Source organism: Gymnogyps californianus, chromosome 1 (genome assembly GCF_018139145.2).
Source record: "Gymnogyps californianus isolate 813 chromosome 1, ASM1813914v2, whole genome shotgun sequence".
Taxonomy (NCBI): Eukaryota; Metazoa; Chordata; class Aves; order Accipitriformes; family Cathartidae; genus Gymnogyps; species Gymnogyps californianus.
In genome coordinates, this window is record NC_059471.1 from 167617772 (window position 1) to 167640468 (window position 22697).

The 22697-nt window shown below is 48.2% G+C and overlaps 1 protein-coding gene across 2 annotated transcripts in view; it reads left to right on the top strand.

The window, feature by feature from the left end:
• NTN4 (netrin 4) overlaps positions 1-22697 on the top strand; it is a 46779-nt gene that overhangs the window by 18354 nt on the left and 5728 nt on the right. The window contains exons 2-7 of one of the 2 annotated variants that reach the window (XM_050914952.1): positions 377-664; positions 11280-11406; positions 12737-12925; positions 19199-19415; positions 20132-20244; positions 21429-21497. In XM_050914952.1, coding sequence (XP_050770909.1) covers positions 377-664; positions 11280-11406; positions 12737-12925; positions 19199-19415; positions 20132-20244; positions 21429-21497 — 1003 coding nt within the window. The remainder of the gene's footprint in view (positions 1-376; positions 665-11279; positions 11407-12736; positions 12926-19198; positions 19416-20131; positions 20245-21428; positions 21498-22697) is intronic. The other variant, XM_050914953.1, reaches the window with a different exon arrangement.

A 22697-nucleotide genomic window follows, 5' to 3' on the forward strand; every position in this document is an offset into this window, starting at 1 on the left:
CATTCTGAGGGAGGGAAAGTTAATGAAGAGTCCCCCACCTGAGCATCGCCTGCAGGACTGCCGGTCCCTGTGCTGGGCCACACCACATACCAGCGGCACCAACCTCTGCTTTAAGTTAATGGCGAAATGTCACTTGACACCCATAGGGTCTGGACTTCCTGTGGAAAGGGACATAGGGGATCACAGTGGGGTCACTTTGCGCACACTGGGGTGGAGGTGGATTTGCCGCTCCCACCGCTTGCAGAGGGGGAAGAACATCACGAGAGCCTGGTGCGTGCTCCCAGGGGATGCTCCCGTTGCCATCCCACCCTCCGGCCCACCGCGGGGCTGGCTGACATCCTCCTTTCTGCTTCCCTTGCTGCGTTTCTCTGCCCAGGTGATATACCGAGCCCTGTCGCCGCCTTACGCCGCGGAGGACCCGTACAGCGCGGAAGCCCAGGCGCAGCTGAAGATCACCAACCTGCGGGTGCGGCTGCTGGAGCGGCAGGGCTGCCCCTGCCTCCCGGCCGGCCCGGCTCCCCGGCCCCCGCAGCCCCCGCCGCCCCTGCACTACGCCGTCTACGACTTCATTGTGAAGGGCAGCTGCTTCTGCAACGGCCACGCTGACCACTGCGTCCCCGTCGCCGGATTCAAGCCCGTCAAGGCGGCTGGTGTTTTCCACGTGGTACGTACATGCACCCAACAACATCTGCACTGCAGGAAAGCAGGGTTTTAAAAATAGTAGGGATGGTATAGAGTATGGTATAGGTCCAAGTACACGGTATTTGACATGTGATGCCCTGAATTCCAAGCACAGTGAGCAAAAGCAGTCTTTACAAAGGAGGTGGTCTCCATGTCGAGCTGAAGTGCTGGGCTTCCCTTGTGCCTTGGTGTGGGGTCCACCAGGACTCTCATCCTTCAAGGGTGCTCCACAGTAATTTATATATTTCAGGTGGATCCTTAAAAAAATTAAAATTGCTGACTCCCTTCTTCCTCCAAACGCTAACTTGCAATAACACAATATCTAAAAGATAATAAATGCAGAGCATTTTGATGACGAAGAAGGAGGAGAGCTTCTCCAAAGGTACTAGGCATCTTGTGATTGTCATTGCTTCTGGAGGATCCTCAGATATTGGGTTGGGTCCTGAACCAAGGGACCAGAGAGCTGGGGTTTGGCTCTCACTCCCAGGCTTTCCATTGCACTTTGCAATACCTTTCTCTGGATAAAAACCCTGTCCTCTGGTTTGAGGGGACTCCCATCACAAGAGCTCTGAGCTCAAATCCCTTGGGACCCACCAAGACTTAAACCCCAGTCCTCCCATGTCCCAAAGAAGCGAGAGCCACTAACCCATTGGGGAGGTGATGGGCACAGCAGCGGCCGACACGTTGGACACCTGTGGCATGGCATGCCTACACCCTGCCAGTCCAGGGGCACTCACTGCCCCCAATACATCTTGTCCTTTCTGCCCATCTTGGCTGGCCCTGAAAGTCCTGGCTTTGCTGGCAGAGGAGCAGTAGGGAAAGCCGGGGCAGTCAAACATATTGCACTGAATAGAAAGGGAAAGATCATAAAAAAAACATAAGGCAGTTACTTGAGGTAAGGAGGTCTGGCATCTGTCCAGCTCTTCGGGGAACTGTCATTTCACTTAAATTATGGTCTCAGACATGAAGCAGACAGCACGTTTCCCTTCTAATAGAGCTAGTCTTGCAACATCTTGAAAATATACCAGTTTGAAAGCGTGCAGCGTTATGATTGATAAGGCTATTTCAAGTAGCACTGCTCTGCTTTCCACAGATGTTCCCTGAGCGAAAGTTTTTGAAAGGAGCTGTTTGCTCAGGATTATTTTGGTGGGATACAATTGCACGGGAGCATGCCCCTGAGCACCGCTGAGAGTTGTAACAGAGCCTGCAGCCAAATACACTTCCGGTACAGCTATAGCCTATGGAAACCACAGTGCACAGGTAACAGGCGGTGCTGTGGGAAGGAATCAAGTGCCAAAATCACACTGAAAACCGAAGCAAGAAATAGCAACAAGCCCCTGTGCTGGCCCCGAGGGGACTGGAAATTCAACTCTGGTTATAAATGTGTATGTGGCAGGAGTCCCAAAGGTGACGTTTCTGCAGTGAGGCTGACTCATTTTACTGTGCCTTACAGCTTATTCCGCATGTCCCATAAAGGATGTGCCGGTGTAGGGGTGACATAGCCCCATGGTTTGCAGGGAGGGTCAGGGAGTGGTAGATGTTTCCTCTCCCAATACCACTTCTTTCATCATAGGACCGGGGCAGCTGGGGCCGAGCCCAGTCCATGCCAGACTCCTGCCTGGCGCGAGGCTGCTGTGATTTGGGGACAGTGGTGGCACCCCACTTGTGCATACCAGGCTGGGGTTTGCCAGTGCGTTGCTTCAGGATAGGAAGAGAGGATTATTTCCAAGATGATAGCAAGACACGTCTGTGTGAATGAACAGAAAAGGGACGAAAGGTTGTGGGGTCTGTGGCTGCTTAGCTGGGAGAAGTCAGAGAAACTTCTGAAAAGAGAGTAGGATTTCAGAGAGAACTCATTTTTATACATTTCACCTGAAAAAGTCACATAAAAGATAATTCTGAAGAATTAAGGTCAGTCATTCAAGTGTGAGATGGGGACTTGAGTCTTGTCTTTATGTAACTGTATCTACATGGGGTTTTAGCAGAACCTTCACTGTAAAACCGAGGACAGCAAAAGCTGGGAAGCACATTACTATTTCACAATATGATTATAAAATCTGCCTCTGTTTTTATGCTTGTTTAGGCCAGAGCACTCCTGAAAAATATCCCCTAAGTTAGAGAGTTAACATCAAAATTTAAGCAAGTTTAAGATCTTTTAAAAAAAAAAAAAAAAACTTTTCCAAAAGAAGTATGTGCAAGTTTTCTTAACCCCCTACTTGGTCTCAGCCCACAGGCAAAATCCTAACTGCAGGCTTAGTTTCAGTCCCTGCTTGGCCAGCGGAAGACCCAGACATGATATATTTGTTTTTCTCTTGGGCTGCTCTGGGCAGTAAGCCGGGGTGTCCTGGCAGCACTAGGCATAGCTGCCAGGTCTCGGGCAGATCTCGCAAAGCAACCGGAAGCATTTCAGACATCTCACCCAGAGAGGATCTGACAAAGCCGTGTGGGGATGCGGGGATGCTCGTGGCTGCTGCTCAGGCAGGTTTGGTGCAGGGACCTGACCCAGGGGGCCAGGGTGCTCCACTCAGCTTGGGAGATCGGCCCAGCTCGCTGCCGTGGGATTCCTCCCATCGGATGCATTTTTTCTCGAGGGCTGGACCATCGTGTGCTGAGAAGCTGACAGTTCTGAAGGTAAATATTATGAGTGGCTGAAGGGAGGGTAGAAGTCCAGCTTGGCCATGAGACAATACTGACCCGGGACATCCTTGGGGCGCGGGGGTGGGATGCGAACAGGGTGGCTCCATGGACAAAGAGGAGCTCCTTCCACCCCAGCAGAAGCAGCTCTAGCTCCATTCACTGGGGTGGGATAACCTCCTTTGCGATCCCTTTGAGTCAAGTCAAAGCAAAGATGGACTTTACAGAGTCCAAACGTTCACTGTGAGAAAAAAATATTTCACGTTAGCCCCAACAGCAAAAAGCAATAGCCAGGGCCTGCTAAGAGAAGAGGTTTGTTTCTGTGCCCTTACCACCGTCCAGCTGCAAAACTCTCCATGATGCTCCTCTCTGTGGCTGTCACTGTGTGGGTACCACAGAGCAAAGCTTGCTGGCAATTCCCCCGCCCACCCTTTCTTCTAAAGGAGAAAGGAATTTATGTAGGAAAGCTCTGAGTTCATCTGAGCAACAGAAATGCCATGTCAGCCTTTAGATGAATTGTGAATATACAGGTGGGGCTCCTGCTCTTGGGGAGGGTATGTCTCCATGAGCTACAGGGGAAGACTACAGAGAAGACCTGGCTGCCTTCCAGTCACGGCAAGGGCTGCGCCTTGTAGGCAGTATGATCCTGACTGTCCCTTGTTATACACTTGTGTGCAACAGACAGCTGTCAGGGTGATACAGACACACTTCCTTCTCTTCCCTACTCCTCCCAAATTTATTCAAAGGGTCACTACCCAAATCTCATCAACAACAGCCCAATGCATGCCCAGAAAAAAATGTGCGTGGACAAATGCACCTCACACCGTACCATGCAAAGCAGTTGGATCAGTTGGTGAGCTGCATTACATGGCGAACCACCAATGTGAGTAGAGAAATAGATTCCCATACACAGGAGATCCCTCCTGATCTTCAGTGGCCAGACTGTTTTTTAAGCCGATCCGTAGCATAGGATCTTCTCACCCCTTGCCAGTACCTCTGCACATGGAGCTATTGCAGTGTATGCTTGGCCCCTTACTAGCTAAAGCATCCCCGTGGCCTGCTTGCAACAATGGCAAGGGTCGTGAAAGAGGAGATCAGCCCGGAGATAAGTAGAATCTTGCAATTTAGGACTCCAAAGTGGGGAAAGCAAACTCAGAGATACCTCACCTGGGCTGTGCAGTTCTGTCTCAAGGTGAGGGCAGGAGTTCATCCATCTCAGAGTCTCCTTGGCCCTCCCTGACTGCAGAATCCTGCAACAGCTAACTGGTTTTCACGGTTGGCCTGAGTTATCAGTCTTAGAGGGCTGTGTCCTTGCTGGGGCTTCCTGCTTTTACCCTTATGAGATGAGATCCCACTATCAACCGATGCCTTCATTATCTCATTGATAATCCAATATTGTCAACTATCTAATGTTTCCTGCTCCGTCCTTCCTTCGCTCTCCTGCACTCCCGCTAGTGCAGCGCTGTCTGCACATCTTTCACCTGCATTGAACAGAGTGAGAACAAATGAAGCAGTCTGGTTTTGTTCATCCTCTTGTTCTCTTCTTCCCTCAATGACAGTTTTAATAACGTGATACAGCAGCTATCTTTGCTTTGAAGAAAGGAAGTGGGAAACTGGAACTTAGGGATGAAGAAGCTTCAATGGACTTAAGACATGTGCCCAAAGCCGTTTGGTGTGGTGCTGCTGCCATACCGAAATGGTACTGCTGCAGTTACACTTATATGCTTCTTTAGTAGTCCAAGGTGCTGTGTCAGTGTAAGTCAAGGACTTTTCCAGGAACTGTGCTTTATTTTCTAGGCTGAACAGACAAACCAGTTCAGGAACCTGATCAGTGAATGCATCTGAACTTGATTTCTGGCAGCTGCCTGGCAGTTGGGCACCAAAGCCCAGATATACCTCACCTAATTTTAGGCATGTGTTTGATATACCCAAGTTAGCCAGCTGATCTCCCCAGGCTCCTTCCGTAGTTATGAAGGGGTGGGAGGATACAGTATGGATGGGATCCCAGGCAGAGTGAGCTACCATGCTAAAGCACTTCTGGATAGTTGGGCAGGGTGAGTATTCCTCCCCCTTCCCATGTGGCCAACCCAGTGGCTGTTATAAACTGTTATCGTGCTACTGACATCAAAAGATGCTGAAGGTCTTCTCCAGCAGCACTGACAGAAGCCTATTGTACAAGGAATTAAAAAAACCCCACCAGACGGCCCCCACACCCTGGACAATAAGCTTTGTATTCTTTCACAAGAACGAGATAGGATATGAGAATTTTCTCATGCATAAATTTGGTTGTCTGGTGCTTTGGGAAAGAATACCTCCCCGCATGCTGACAGCAGCCAGTAGGCACTGGTTCTAAAATTGGCACAGTGGCTTGAGTGCAACAGAGTTTAAAAGCTATCGTTAGAGACTCAGCGTGAATGCTGTGATTTTCTTTTAGGCGGATATGCTCACCTTCCATGAAAGTAAAAAAAAAAAAAAAAAGAGAGAAAATACAATTTTAGCAGTTCCAAAGAAGAAACTCTATTAAAAGCTGTTGCCCCTCCCAGCTATTTAGCCTATTTATGCTATCAGGTCTTTGGGACATTGATTTTCTTTCAGTGTGCACTTGTGTTGGGCTCTATATAGTGGGTGAGTTCTTGCAACATAAATCAATTCATAACAGGTGACTGAAAGCATTTTTCCCTTGACACAGCATTTCTTTCCCACTGCCCAACATTTCGGAACATGATAAATAGGGGGAAAAGTATTTTATAGTATTCGACTAAAGAAAAAACCCTATGTATTTGCAATCTGAAAGGAAGCGCTGGAAGGTTATAATTCAGCAACAAAAGGCTCTGGAAGGAAGCATGCCCTAGCAACTGTCTTTGTATAGAGAAATGAGTCGCTCGTTTATCTTACAGAAGTCAACTTTTGTAACACTGTTTCCATTGTGCCCTCTAATGACTGACGTTGGGACGGGGCTGTCGAGCTAAGAAGGGAAACAGTGTGAAAGTGAACTGCGATGTAAAGACCCCATGACAAAATGAAAAATGGTATGAGAAGGCTTTGTCGCTTAAATGAGTCAAGAGCCGTGTGAATGCTTAAAGGGGTGAGACGTACTGGGAATTGTGTTTGTGTACTTAGCGATGCTGCGGAATGACACAAGTGGGTACGCCTCACAGTTAAATATAAATCGAGGTGAATGAAAAGGGAGGAAAAAATGTCCTCTTTCCCTTGTTGATGCGTGGGGCTCACATTCTGCCTTCAGAAAGGTGCTGAGGTGCCAGAGAAATCCCCGAGGCTGGGTACATCATTTCCCCACTCTACCTGGGGTCCCAGCAGAGCTGCTGGGCTGGTTACTCAGTGCCGGCTCCCAGCTGCTCTGTGGCATGACAGGGAATTTACAGGACACTGCAGTCTTGCATCTGGCCCTCCTACAGCTCTTACAGGCATTCATTTTGCCTGCTGTAGACAGTCTGTTGGCTGTTTTTCACCTGCCGCCACTTCTCTTTTCCTTCTATTACCCCTTCTTGTCCTCTCTTTCTCCTATTTTCAGCTGTCACAGTATTTCTTTATAACTAAAAAGAATACCTGTCTGCCTATGGGCTGCAAGAAAGGGCTTGCTAATATTCACCTTCTTTTGTTGTTTCCAATGCATAAAAATCTTTTCTGTCATGCTGGAATTATGTAGAAGAAAAAAGAGATTTTCTTCAATGGGATAAAGCTAGGATGGAGAGTTTTGTTAAAGCAGAGCTGTTTTGGGGGGTAATCATTATAATGCTATTGAAAGAGAATAAATACATCAGCCCAAGGCAAGGTTTTTGAACCACTTAGCTCTGACTTTCATCACATTTCTGGGAAAATGGAATAGGGAAAAAAAGGTATTAACTAAACAGTTGCACTGAGAAACAAGTTATTAAAGACCCCATTTCCCTCCCCTTGCTCAGTTGAGACTGGCCATTTAGCTGTTTAGCTTCTTCATCAGCGGGTCTGCACCCTGCTCTGCCTGGCTGAGAGGGGTCAGGGCCACCGTGGGACCTGGGGGGACCTCCAAGAGGCAGAGTTTTCTCGGGGCCCAGCCCATTTGAGTAGCACCGCTGTAAAGGCTCGGCACCACGGGAATTGGGAACCCTGCTGCCTTTTCCAAAGCTCACTCCTGAAGACCGGAGCCTGGGTGGCTGCATCCGATGCAGACACGGGGCCAGCCAGGCCATTGCATCCTGTGCCTCTGCGGGTGCTCACCCAGAAGTGAATCCCACTGAGATTACAAGTCCCCGGCCCCACAGCAAGCAGGGGCGCACAGGTTTGCAAAGCGTGCGTGGCAGGCTGGGCTACGGAACGGCCAGCCCAGCCCATGCTGAGGTGAGCGGAGAGGGTGCAGGATCCACAGTGGGATCTGGGCTTGGGAGGGAGCATCTGATGAAGACGCTAATGCATCTGGTTGTGATAAACCCTGGAGGAAATGAGACTGCAAAGCAGCGCCCTTACCATGAGGACTGGGAACATGTGGTTCCTCCTGACCCAGGCTGCAACAGCACCCACTGAGTCAGCCACGGAGCCCAAACCTACGGACCTCTGTGCTGGTCCTGCGCTTGCCTTTACGCAGAAGTCAGAATTGCGCTATTCTGTTATTTTTTAAGCTTTTCAGCCAGACCATTCGTTTTCTTCCCTCCAGTTGCATCGTGCCTTTACAAGCGATCAATATCAGGAGCATAATGCCCTGCTCTGCCTCGGGGTCTATCTAAACACCAGCTGGCTTGATTTGCACCATCTCCAAATTTGGCTCTTTTGCAGCGCTCCTTGCCACAGCGTCTGAGAGCCCACAAGCCTGCCGTTGCTGCAGCAGTTTTTTATGTTCATAAAACCTCTTTCTTCAGAGTTCACATAAAGATTAATATTAATAAGTTGGCGCACAGCTATTCAGTGGTTTACTTATTAGCTCGGCATGCCAAATTAATGGCTGCACATCAGGTTCTTGGGATACCCGTCCTCTTCTGTTTTATTTTCACCCACCTCCCCCTATGCTGGCAACGTGGCATGCTCTATTATACAGTACTTGGGCTTTCAGAAAATGCAGGCTCTTATGCCTTGGGACCGTGAATGCACCTCGGCGGGGAGTTTTGCCTCGCTCTCTGCTGGTGTCTTGGGATGCTTAATCCTTGGAGGGTTTCTTAGGTGCTGCTGCGTTTCAGAGTTGTACATTGTTAATGCTGAGCAGCTGCTGGCTGATTGATTGAGTCCCCACTGATTCTTTGTGTGGCTTTGGCAAGGGGGGAGCTGAATTTGAGGGGTGAGGCTGCAGGCTGCAGGCACAGGCAGGGGGAGCACGCGTCCCCACAGTAATCCCAAGAGTCCCAGTGTCTGAGACACACCCCTGTTTGCAAGTCTTCTCCCATGTCCTTCTTACTTTGGCATCATGATCGCCAAAGCACCAAGGGACCACCTGGTTTTGACCATGGCACCCTCTGGCTCCCTCAGGTCACCTTCCCCTCCTGAGCATCCATGTCCCAGGTCTGATGGGTCCCTCTACTCTAACAGCTGGGACAGTCCTGTGAGGAACGAGCTGAAGGATTTCTCTGGCCACAGATGTGGTTCAGGTTACTGCAACCTGTTTAGCCCTAACCACTCGATGGCCAATGGGCTTGCAAGAAACCCCCACCAAAAATGACATCAAAGAGTTAGGGCTCCATCAAAACCACCAGAAGATGACCACATGACCAATACAGGTTTAACCAATTTCCATTTCCATGCAGATGGATGCCTTTAAATGTGTGTGAAGTAGCTCATAACATTGGTTTGTGTGTGAACTTTGCCTAAAAAATATATGAGAGAAATTTTATTGAAGAGTGATAATTTAGGAAAGCAAGGCATCTGAGAGTTTGAAAAACATTTTTTAGGTGGTAGCAAAAATTAAAATATGAAAACACAGGGCACACTTTGAGAACTAAATATTCCCTCTGCAAATTTGTTTTGTTTCTTTTCTATATTTGCTTCTCATTCTTTTCAAACATTAGCACACATTGAAGCATATATCAATACGACAAGCCACAGAGACCAACTAGTATCTGCGGTGAGATCAACTGATATCTGCGATGAGGCCAAATAGCACAGAAAGCGATGTTATCTTAGTATTTACGCTTTAGCTTAGATGCTTGCGCATTCTGTCTGAGACTGTCTGTATCTGTCCATTGCTTATGCAGTCTAGTTGCTGTACTGTATTTTGCTTATTCCTGCTTTGATCATCCAGACATTTTAATAAGGCAGGAAAGGATGTCTTGAAAAGTTTTTGAAAGATTTTGCTATTTGCATTGCTGCTGAAAAGTCTTTTAAGGACTTTCAAGGTCAGTTTTGAAGTTTTACCTGTACCAGTTACATCTGACCCCTGTGAGGTAGCAGCTGAAATCTATTCATTAAAAATAAGTAAATCAGAAAGTCATCATTAGCCAGGAGTGTGTGTGGTGGGTGTGTGTGTGCACCTACGTAACAAGCAGGAGCTGTTTACAACATGTTCAAGTTCCTCTTCTGTTTTGTTTACTGTTCAGGTTTTTCACAGGAACCTTTTTTGTGGCAGGTCTCGGCAGCAAGTCATACAGTTAGGAACAGCACACTTGTAAAACCACAAGTTAAACAGAATGGAAGGCAGCATTTTCCGGCAGTAGTTAAAGCATGTCCCAGCTCCGGGCCAGATCACCAGGCTCCCCGACTGCCCTGTGTTGCTCCCGATGCCAAAAGCAGCCGGCGGCTCATGCAGCTCCCAGCTCCGTTAGTTTTATGGCCAACCTGTGGCATGAGCACAGGGCCATGCTGGCAGGGCAGGCTGAGGTCTCCGGCGCGTTACTGAGCAGTAGGAGAAGCCAAACCATGCTCAGTTTATTGCTTTCCTTTCTCTATCACTTTCCCTGCGACTGGTGCAGGAAGAGGCACCAAGGTGGTGAGGCACCACTCAGCTCCTGTTTCAGCAAACGCAGGATGCCGGTCATGCCTTGAGCCTGGCCATACATCAGACATCTGGAAAGACTTGCAGCTCAAATGCTCTTAGTAAAAATGTATTTAAAAGCAAAACGTCAAGCAGAGTAAAGCTGCAAGCACAGGCAGCCACCAAAATAGCTATGGTAGGTAGCTGCCCGCCATGCTCCAGGGGAAAAGGCAGGGCCTTCAGCCTTGCCGGCAGAGCCATGCTGCTTCAGAGCCTGATTTCATTGCATGTAGGGGCTGCCGGGCTGCTCTTGCCCTCTGGCTATGTCCTGTTTTCTCTGCATTTGCCAACAGTGTGAGTAATGCCAGCGGCTGACAGGGCAGCTGGCACCAAGCGTGCTACGCTGGCTTTTCATCTCTAATTACCCCCTTACACTAGGCTGTCTAGCTGTTAAATTATCTATCTGTCATGAACATATCCGAGTATAGTCACTCATGGTCCTTGTGCTATCCTTGGTTCTTCCTTTGTGGAGCAAAAGTTCTGCCTAGGATGAGCAGATATCTATATTTCAGGGGTTTGAATTTCTTTTTTCTCATACTTATTTATGTTGGTGATGGCTGGGCATACAGAGCTGGGTGCTGAGGTTGTGGGTGCTATTCCTGCAGTACTGCAAAGGTGTATTCATGTTTGGGAGGGAGAAAAAGAGAAAGGTTTTACAGTGTTTCTCAAGGATGCTTTGAAACTTGGCTTTTTTAAATCTCTCCTGGAAATTCATGGTGCAGCTGGACACTCTCTGCTAAAGACCCTTTTAGATCTCAAAAAAATGAAAAAGATATGAATATACAATACCATGACATGCAGATCCACAAATACTAATCTAATTGAAAGTGTAACTGCAGAATATTTGCCTTTGACTGAACTGGCCATCAAGGCAGACATCATGCTAGCCCTCTTTCTAGTCTATGTAATAGTGCCTAGCTGGCGCAGTATCTCCTGTACATGGGCATTGCTTGTGTCCCGGAGACTCTTTGGGCTTTGCTGTGGGTGATCCTTGCTCTCTTTCCCCTACTAGGTCCATGGGAAATGCATGTGCAAGCACAACACAGCAGGGTCCCACTGCCAGCACTGTGCCCCGCTCTACAATGACCAGCCTTGGCAGGCTGCCGATGGCAAAACCGGAGCCCCCAAGGAGTGTCAGTGTAAGTAGCCAGCTGGGAACAGTGTCTCCAGAGCCTCTGCCAGAGTGAAAAGCTTCTTCCTTGTGTGCCTTTCTCCTGTGTTTCCAAGAGGCAGCAGATACTAGGGTGGTGGGCAGGTGCTTGCGAAGCAGCTCAGTGGGTGGAGACCCAATGCCACGCTCCTGCCCAGCGCCCACCACATGTTTGTATGGTAGGGACGGCCCTGTTTGCACAGCCCCTCACTTGGAAATCCTCACGAGACCATGTTGTCTGTTGTTTTGGCCTTTCTGTGGGACCCAAGCGCATCTCCTTGAGATACAGTCTTCTGCTGCAGGCAAACTGCAGCCTGCCGGGGTGCCTTGGAGGCGATGGGGGGCCAGCATTGTCCCCTCCATGGGCACTGCTGACAAACACGTTTGCAGGAGGTATGGCCTTCTGCTGCTGGACATGGGCTCTGCTCACCCCTCGGGCTCTGGGAGCAGGAGGAGCCGTGGGCTCTGGGGAGGTTTGAGGATTTACTTCTGTGGTGCCGGGGAGGGATGCTCATGGTGAGTGCAGGCTGCAGGGGACCGCAGAAGTCACGGGGTGATCTGCTTCAGTAACAGCAGCAGTCTCACCAGAAGGGTGCTGAGGATTAACCGCACCACCCCAGGAAGGTGTGCAGGCATACTGAGCGCCATCCTGCCATGGCTATGATGCTATTGACACTTAAGCTAGCATCAACCTGCATATGTGGGCTGCGGTCACACTCGCTGCAGCGTGGACGTTCCCCAAGGGAATGACAGTGAATCCCTGTTTCCACCAGCAGCATTTGATGAACAGGGGGTGGAACAGATCTCACTTGGCCCCTGACTTCAGGCATGTGGGCATCCAGACTTACTCCACTGCCAGTGCAGGGAAAGGGAGATGCTCGCCCTCTCTCACACACCTCCCCTCCACCTGCCTTTTCCCTCTGTCAGATCCAAGGAGCATCCTGACAGCACCCGCATGGCAGATGCTGTACGGGACACTGCTGATTTCTAAAGCAGGGAGGGAAGGATCCTGCCCCAGCAGGAGCAGTGAATGTGGGAGGTCTCCCTGCACCAGCCTGACCACGTTGCTGTCCTTGTACTGGGAAACCTGTACTGGAAATAAAAGAGTTAAAGAAATTATTTTTTCTTAAATTTCACCTCTAGAGGTTGGGAAGCATGGATGAAAATGTGATGATACTTCATGCATTTGAATGAGTAACGGGTTCATAGGTCAGGTCTCCCATTCCAAAACATGGTATGGGTTTTTGTGTCTTTTTTCTATAAATCAACATCTTTCACTGCTTTAATGAGTCTTTCTGTTCCCTTTGGCTTCATCTCAGCATGCAAGTGTAATGGGCATGCTGACACTTGTCATTTTGACATGGATGCATGGCTGGCATCAGGCAATCGCAGCGGTGGCATCTGTGACAACTGTCAGCACAACACAGAAGGGCAGCACTGCCAGCGCTGCAAGCCAGGCTTCTACCGGGACCTCAAGAAGCCCTTCTCTGCCCCGGATGCCTGCAAACGTAAGTTAGTGACCTTTTACTCATAAAATGCTTCTCAAGTGGGAGGGTGTCAACGGAAAGGTGAGATCTTCCTGCCCCTCCTTGGAGCAATCTTCTTGCTTCAGTGAGGGACAGGGAGCTCTTTAAATTCCCTTTTTGATGCTGTTTGCAAAAAGCAATGCTGCGGTTTGCAGGGCGAAAGCCTGCAGATGCTGTTGCCAAATCTATCCCGAGGATCCCTGTAGCTTGGGGGCAGGGGAAGAGAGATGATTCATTGACTTTCTCCTGCTATTTTTGGAGAGCAAAAGCTGCATCATGTTTGCATGTTCTCCATATTTGGTGATTACCGCAACCTCAGAAGCAGGGTGCCTCAGCCAACAGGGGTGCAGCTGATAAATAGCGTCGCCCACTAGTGCGTGGTCACAGAAGCAGCAGGTGGGCATGGAGGGAGAGACAGGAACACGAGTTAAGTGATATTCCAGAAGACGTGACACCAAGGAGGCCAGGCCAAAGGCAATGACTCGGCCATATGTGAAATTAAATATTTCCCAAGCAAAAGCAGCGATCCAAAAGCCACGCTCCCCAGGGACCACTGTGAGGATGGTGACTCACCATGGGGGACTCCGGATCCCCAAACCATGCTCAGCACATTACACTGGTCAGCTAAATATAGGGTGCAGGCGTGCTCTCCGCTCTGCATCTACAGCCACCCACCAGCTTCACCAGATTTCTCCTCACTGACCCAAATCTGGAGGAGGACCTTCATGGGTGGCAGAAAAAAATCCGACTGACACCCTGCTTGTGTCATTTGAGGGTACAGTGAGCACATCTCTCTCCTCCAAAGAAGAAGTACCTGCGTTTAAAGGAAGACAAACCCTTCTGGGGTGGGGAGCTGCACCCCGGGGTTGGGAGGGTGTGTGCAGTTTCACTTTCGTCTGCCACTTTTGTCCCACTCCCTCACTGTGCATCATCCTCATGAGGCTCCTGGCAGGCCCACCACCCTGTCGCAGAAGTCCTCCTCCTCTCCACCTTTCAGTCATTGCAAGGAGGAGCAGTAACAGCTGAAATGCCTGTTTTACAACCCTAATTCTCTTTATGAAAACGGAATTTACCACAGTTCTCCATTGCTTGTGTAAATAATTATTTCACTGCTGTAGTATGTACACAAATTTGGTTTTTTAAACAGTGAATTTAATGACTTTTTAAAGTTCCTTTACCTACTCATGTACATCGAAGTTCCAAGTCTCCTTCTCTGAAACATCAGATACTTTCCCTCCATAATTATTGTCAGAACTTAGGCAACAAACTTTTGTTTTGGAGTCTCATTAGTAAAAAAACAGGTTTAAATCTTGCATTTAGACCCAAAGCAGGGGCTTGAGGGGTTTTTTCTGACTCATGGATTCAGCCTTGCTGATTAAAAAAACCCAATTGGATTAATTGACTCCTGGTAGGTAACACAAGATGAAAGACTGAAATAAATTCCGTATGGGACCCTCAAGCTCCAAAATGTGCTTTTACTGGGGTTGTGCTACCTTCGCTAGGATTGTAATTCCTGATGCTCTTTACGTGCCAGTTCCCATCAGGGAAGAGCATGCACTTTTCCAAGGCCACTGAAGCCAAGTGAAGCTTTGGCACTGATTTGAGTGCAGTGCTCTGGACACCTAAAAATAGCGCCCTTCACCTTGGAGGTGGTAGGAATGGCCACCACCTCCTGTGACGTCTCATGCAGCCCATCGAGGAGACGGAGTTTCACAAGGGACCCATCGTAGGGTTTTCCTGGTGCCAAAACGCCCGATCCAAATCCTGTGGCTGTTTGGAGGGTCCGAGAGGAAGTCAAATGGCACCTCCTGGACTGGCCAGCATGGAGCCTCCTTCCTTGCAAAACTAGATGGAAACAGAGGTCTCAGGACGTATCGCTGCAAAACAGCCAAGACTCAAAGGGAAGGCTGCCAACAGTGTGCACGTGCCTATGTGCAAGTTAGACCAGCGCTAATGAAGTCAGGCATTACATCATGTCATTAGCTATATGTTAGCCAAATCCCAGGAGACTCGATTAAAAAGTACCTTCCAGCCCTTCTGGGCAGGAAGAAGCTGTGGAGATGAGGTGATTAATGGGTATTTTTGTTGATGTATGCCGGTGCTCGGTCCTCTTGGCTTTCTGCATTTATCTCTAAATTACTGGCCTGTGGCATTCCACTTTCCACATTTCCCCCCCCCCAAAAAAGTGTGCCTGACATAAAGACTATAAATTTGTTTCTGTTACTCTTTAATGCCACAATGCCACAATCCAGCCGCTTTATGGACCACTATGTATTCATGAACTCTGGTATTTAAAGGGCAAAGGTAACATACATTTGACAAGAACTGTAAGATAACCTGGACTACAGTGAGAAAAAGTCTACATTTATTTACCTTCTGCATTAAGTACATCTACTTTGTTGATCTTTTTTTTTTTTTTGGTATTTATGAATTACAGAGCATGAAGTACTGAAGTATCTCAGGGAGATAACCTTCCCCGGCATAAACCGGATTCCACAAAAATGTAGGGATTATCTGAATGCTTTCCTTTCAGAGACCCTGTTGCTACAAACACACAGATTATTTCTCTCCAGGGTTTTCAAACCCTCACAAATGCTCTCCTCCCTAAGACCCCTTCACCATTTCCCTTCTGGTCTCCTGCTGCCGGGGCTGCTCCCTGCACACGGGGACCCGGCATCTCACAGGGGAGCCCAGCAGCTTGCAGGGCCGTAGCAAATGACTAATGACTGTTAAATTAAATTATATAAGACTGATTACAGCCTATGCCTGGCACATTTCCAAGGACTGTGCCATGGTCTGCAATAACAAGGGACGTGCGTGGTGCCCTATTATTCTTTCCAGGGAGGCCACGGCGTTGCCTGCTTGCTTCTGGCTCAAGGCACCATTATTGCTCAACCATGGGGTAGCATTGAAAATTTAAAAATACCAAGGTCAAAGTAAATAAAGGAGTTGTTAAGCCATAATCTTTAAGGATACTTTAAAGATTCTTGTAGGCAAAGAGTGTATATAATATTTGCTCAGGAGTAGGTGTGTACCCGATAAAACGAGACATTCTGCCATTTAAAAAAGCAATCTGATGATTCTTTCCCCCCGCCATACCTATCGGTCCTTTTCTTTACATCCCTCATGAATTTTTAAGCCTCGGCTACAGTATAATTGCAGACAATAAATCGGGTTTTATAATTGCCGAGTTTATTTTTGCTTTTCAACTGTAGTTTTTTGAGGGTAAATATTTGTCATTTCCAAAGGTTAGCTGGCAGCTGAAGAAACCACAACAGTATCACCAATCCAGGGCGGGGAAATCCAGCTCCGCTAGAGTCCCGCTCGCTGGGTTTCGATCCCAATCAGCACATGCAACGCCAGGACAGGCGGCTGTTAATTCATATGTGTGTGGAAGTCACGTGCAAAATATTGCTATGTAGTACAGAGTGGTAAATTGGCATTTTAACGACGCTGCTTACAAAGCAAAAAGAAAGCGAAAAGATCAAGCTTGTGGAAGGTTTCTCTTGGTCCCAGGCTAGTGGTGCCCAGCCAGCCCTTCTCTCACTGGAGCTCCCTTAGCTGTAGAAATCCCCCAGCCTCCCCGGTGGGGTGGCCACGGCACATGAGACGGGCACTGTCCCAAAGCCTTGCACTGAGAGTTTCACGCTCTGCGCCCGTGTATCCACCACCAAGTGCCATCCAACACTGTCTGTAGCTGCTTTATCTGCTGCTCAGCTGCTCCTCTCACCTTCCTGGAGGTGGGTCTCCTACTACCTGTGCTACAGTGAGGTGCAGATTGAGTGGAAGGAGGAAAACGGGGTCTAAAACCAACACTCAGAGCAGCAGCCCATGAGGGAGCAGTAGCTGCAGCTGCCAAATGTTGTATAATCAGTCCTGCAGTCCTTTTCTTCCTGCCATTGCCATAGTGTGGAAGCACTTGGTTCTATTTTCATGCATTTCTTTCAAAGTTGGTACAATGCACTCACATTTGAGCTCTAGAGTCTCATTTCTGTGCTCGGTGTGTAGTGATGGGCTGCACTTTATGTCTCTGCATTGCTCGGCACGTTCCCACTGCAGCACGTCACAAACGCTTACCATGTTGTAAATTTGCCACCCAAAGCATCCAGATTAACACCACTTAGTGTCATCTTGGGCCTCCACCCAAGATGCAAGACCAAAAAGCTTCAATTCGCTGGCTGCCAATGGAAAGCAGGTCAGTGCCTTGGTAGCTCATAGGGGAGCAGCCAGGAAAGACGGGGTCCATGGTGGTGGGTGCACAGCCCTTGTAGAAATGACCAACCGTTACAACACATCTCTTTGCAGCTTTTATTAAAAAGTATAGCCAACTACATTCTCATTTTTAATTGCCATTTTAATTGCCTATGAGCTTGCTGCTGTATTTTTCATAACAGCCTTTGTAAATTTAATATTCTTGCCTCACCATGGTGTTGCCACTGCCATTAAATTTTCCATTAGGAAAAAGATTGTGCGAAAGCATTGTCTAAAACATAAAAAGCTCCAACCCCAATAGGGTTGGTTGTAAAACTCAGCTGAAACTCGACTGAAACAGGACCAAATCTCTCTCTGAGTAGTGGGTTTAGCTCACTGACTGCAGGAGAATAGAAGAGCTTTAAGTGCTTGATATTTCCCCTGAAGGGGCTGAGGAATGCCAGAAATACCCACCACATCTAGTAGGAAAAGAGAGCATTTGGCTACATGTGTCAGGTGTAAAACACTTCACAGACTTCAGGAGAAAGGTATGTGAGTCTCAGTGAGCACTGTTGAAAACTATGCTATTAAAGGTACCAGAGTTCACTGCCTGCAGCTAGTTATGCCGTTTGTGGAGAGGCTTTCTAATCTTTTAATTTTATATAATTATATTTGTTTGGGAATGGAAAGGGTGGGGAAAATTTGAGGATTACTTTGGCAAAGATTTTGGAATCGTAGTTGCCTCTAAGTTAACTGCCAATATTAATCTATCCTTTAATATTTTGAAACAACACTCCAGGTATTTCAAATCCCTGAAACCACAAAAATGTTGTCAGAGCAAAATGAAATATATGTGCGCAGCAGTAACTATTTTAAGAGAAAGAAAGATTGTGTTGCATGCAGTGGCTTTTCTGCTTTATTGCCTTCACAGTTGCAAAATAAAAATATTCATATTAGAATTTGGTGAAAATTTTCTCTCCAAACGAAATTTTCTCAGGAAATCTGATTTTTATGTAAATGGAGTTTTAGACAAAAGTCTTTCAGCAGGGAATTTTTTGCCGTAATGCACAAGGCTGACCATAACACATCCTGGTCAGAGAACCAAACCCTGAGGGAAGGAGAGCACGAGTCACCCAGCTACTGATCCTGCGGGGCACCGCATTGCCTGATGGCCAGGCCAGATGGTCAGAGCTTTGGCTCACGCTTTTGATAACTGTATTTCTGATCTTTAAAAAGATTAAAATCTTTGGGGGAAAAAAGATTGTAGTCTTGCAACAGACACAAATTACATTTATGCAAAAGAAAAATCCTAAGAAGTAGGCAAGGTATACTTCACACCACCTGTTTTAGGGCATCCTTTCTGATTTGTGAGAATGGCCATTTCTCCCAATGTGTTCCAGTACGCTTTCAGTGCATCGTTCTGCTGCAAGGGACTGTGGGGGAGGAAAAAAGAGCAGCCGACGTTTCTGACATGCACTCTGCAAACCTGTGTCCCAGAGTGTATGCAACAGCATACCTCTGAGCCATCAGTGTCCTCATTCTTTTTTTTTAATGTTTTGAAATGATGGCTTTAAAAGAAAATCAGAGACAGAGGGGTACTTTTCGCTCAGCCTCCACTTTAATTAAAATGACCGTTCTGAGGGGGTTTTTTAACCTCCTGGATGCAAGACAGTTGTTATTACTTTAGAAAGCAATTATGCTCTGATTCATTTTTGCAATGAAGCACCCACAGCTGCTTAAACATCATTGTGAGCCAGGCACGTCCCCGGGTACTTGGCTGGACTGGAGTCCAGATGCTATAAGGAAAGTAATAAAAGGCCTGGTTGGCAAAACATAACGCAAAACCAGGGTAGGCTGACTAATTAAGATACCTCACAAAAGTTAAAAGTCATACAGTTTCTAAAGGGAGATTCTGGTCAGATTTATACAGGTGAGAGGAAAAAAAAGCCCAGAAACCATTGTCCCTAGGCAGAGCGGCAGTTTCACAGGCATCTCCTGCGCCTTCGTCCCACAGAGCTTTTGCATTCACAAATGCTCTCTCTCCCCCCACGGTGTCCCCCGCAGCTTGCTCCTGCCACCCCCTGGGATCGGCCGCGCTCCCCCTGGGCCCCCGCACCTTCTGCGACCCCAGCACCGGCGACTGCCCCTGCAAGCCCGGCGTGGCGGGGCCTCGCTGCGACCGCTGCCTCCCCGGCTACTGGGGCTTCGGTGCCTACGGCTGCCGCCCCTGCGACTGCGCCCGCAGCTGCGACCCCCGCACTGGCGACTGCCGCAGCAGCAGGTGAGTTGGGGGGTCCTGGCCACCCCCTCCCAGCCTCACCGTACCCCCGCGATCTCCGTCCCAGGGAAGGCACTGTGCCGACCCTATTTATGCATGGCACATGGGCTGAAAAATATCCATTATATAAAATATTTGGGGTTTAGTATGGTCAGGAACTGGGGATAGAGCAGGAGCTGAGGCTGCGGTTCACCTGGGTGCCTGGCACACTGTGGCAGGGCACTGGTGATGTTGGATTAGTGGCTCTCGGTGCTGGTGTTAATGTATCGGGTGTTTTCCATAACCTTCACAGTTGCTTCCTCTCCACGAGCAAAATATGGGCCTCAGGGACATGTGAGTGAGAGGAGACCAAAGGCTTAATATTGTTGCTGTTGCAACTCAGCTTGCATTGACTGTGTTGGACTTACTTAGACTCAAGCTCTGACTTTTAGAAGACAGCACATTTTAATAATACCCCACTCTCTGGATCTTATATGTTGCTTTTTTTTACCACACTGGGGATATTTGTAGCATATAAATCCCTATAATGTATTTTAAACCCAAAATGGATTCATGACCCACTCTGACAACACTCAACCTGTTCTCTTTCCAAAACTGCCCCTTGCGTTTAACATCACCAAGACGCGCAGTCACGTTGCGCCCAGAGGATGGGTTGGTATTGGCCCTGCTTTCCGCTGGCTCCAGGAGGAAGGCTGACCATCTCCCTTTCCCCCCGACAGCTTGGACGTGACCTGGCACAACGAAGCACCTCCTTTCCAGGCGGTGCTCAATGAGAGCGAGCCTGCCTGGGGCTGGGAGGACGAGCAGGGATTCTCAGCGCTCCGGCACTCTGGTAGGATGGCGGCTTCGTGCGTGTTTCCCTGCCCCATCCCTCCCACCAGCAGCCAGCACAGATACCGTCTTCTGCACTGGCTTGTAATTAGTGCCCTGGCAGTTGCAGGAGGGGATGGACGTTCCCCCATTATCATCCTGTGTGACCACCTCCTTCCTCTCCACAAGCCAGAGGAGCCTTACGGCTTGTCCCATCAATGTGAGGACATGCAAACCCTTTAGGCAGATGCTCCACGCTGAAAGCCTGCACCCAGCCTTTAGCTGTCAGTAAGGCAAGAGTTGCCTGCCTGAATTTGCAGTCCCAGCTCTGAATTTCAAGGCTGAATACTGTCATGTTTTACTTGGCCATCAAGTTTTAAACGTGTCTTTGTATTCACTAGAACTACTACATGTTGGACAAACCAGCAACATTATTCAGAGCGTGGGGTTTGCCACTTCACTGGCAGGTAATTAGGAAATTTCTAACTCAGAATTTATTTCCCTGATACCCACAACAATTTTGGCATCAATTGCAGCTTATGATGCAATTCGAGATGGCCTAGCATTTCAGCTACGCCTTCAGCTGGGGAAGTTATTTCCCTCCTGTCCCCCCAGTCTGGAGGAGGCGGGTGCCGCGTGAGGTTGTTGTGAGGCAGGCTGGCCCTGCGGCGCAGCATCAAGCCATCCTCCCTTGCAATCACTGCATGCAAGCAAGCAAGCGTCATTTCCTCCATTTTCAGAAAGCGGCATGATAAAATCTCGAAGATACAATAATTGAGTTAATTGAGGGGAAAGCTCCATCATTTGTCTGGGCAACTTCATTTTAAACGTAAATAAGTATATCATGTTATTCTTTGTTCTAAGATCACGGAAGTCATTAATCTGTCTTAACCTCTGCAACATTTCCTTTTAAAATTTTGTCTGGTACATTACAGTGTAGAAAATACCGTGGGGAAAGACATGCGTGTTATTTGCATCCCAAGGCAAAATAATAAGGCCTTTGTTTCCCTTCTCTTCAAATTGTAAACAAGAAATAATTGCCCTTGGACTAAGATTGTATATTCAGCCTGGATCTGAAAATAGGGCTTTTTTTTCACGGAGCTTGTGGACCATGTGAAAACCTCTGGCAGGTCCCAGGCTCTGCCCGTGAATGCTCCTGTCTTTTAAGTACAATCCACAGCCATTTGCTTCCTTCTCTTTCCCCAGGTAAATGCGAATGTAAAGAGCAAGTTTTAGGGAATCCCAAGGTCTTCTGTGGGATGAAGTACACCTACGGTGAGTTGTGGGTGAGGTGGCAGGGCGTAGAGGGAGGTGCTGCCAGGCGGTGCAAGAGTGTAAAGCGTGAGACGTGCTGCTGTGTGCACCACTCCGTCCTGGCAAACCCATGGGCTACTTAGTCTAAGGGCAGATCTTTGAACTTTCCAAAATGTATAGATATCATGGTGCCAAGTCAAGGTGGGTGAAGTGTCTTGCTCTGTTACCCACCTCTCTTGCTACCAAAATACCCTTGTGCCAAAATCATGGGAGGACAAGAGCTGGAAGTGTCCCTGAGAGGTTGTCTAGGTCCAAGACAGACTGTAAAGCACTGTTACCAAAAATGGGTCACTGAAACTCTGTCTGTAGACGAGGTGCCCCAAGCACAGTCTAGAAATCACTAAATCTGAATTACACTGAATGTAAGGAGGGACGGTGATCACCACACAAGACACTACATGGAGAAAATGGCTCTGGCAGCCACGGGGAACTTCCCCCTGTCAACAAAGTTCAGCTGTTGCAATGGGATGATGTGTATTGTCTATGTGTCTATTGGATTTAAATGAATGAGAGGAGGCACTTTGTTTCCCAAGAGCTGTCTGGTGTGTGCCTGTGAACCACCTCCTTCATACCACAGCAGAGCAAGGAATGCTCTGTGTAGCACTCCCTTCCTTCACAGTGTTCCAGGGGTCTCTTGCACCTGTTTCGTCTCACGCTGAAGTTGAAAATGCACGGAGAGATAACCCATACCTCTGCAGGCTGCGGAGCAACCCACAAAGGGAAGTTCAAGGGGCCGCCAGCTGTTGAAATATAGCCCTGGCTTAGCAATATTAGGAAAAAATCTGGTTCTGCTTTGCTTTGCTCCCTGGCCGTGATAGTGACTGTGTTTAATCTTGCAAAAGATAAGAAATAAATAAAAAAGTCACAAAAACTCCAAGTTCATAAATCTTATCTAAAGTGCACTCAGGGTTCCCACCCTTTCATCACTCAACATGCAAAGGTGTCAGCTAAACTGGAGAGACAGATGAATTACGGAGCTCATCATGAGCTTCAGGAGGCCATACTGCAGGAGGAGAGGTTTCCCTGAGCTTCCTAACGTGCAGTGCTGAATAAAGCACCACCATATGGCGATACCTACCAGTGTAGGCATCAGCACGGTCGGGGGGAGGCCCACGCGTGGGACCTGAGCCCTGAGCCTCCACCACGCAGGGGCTCAGCAGG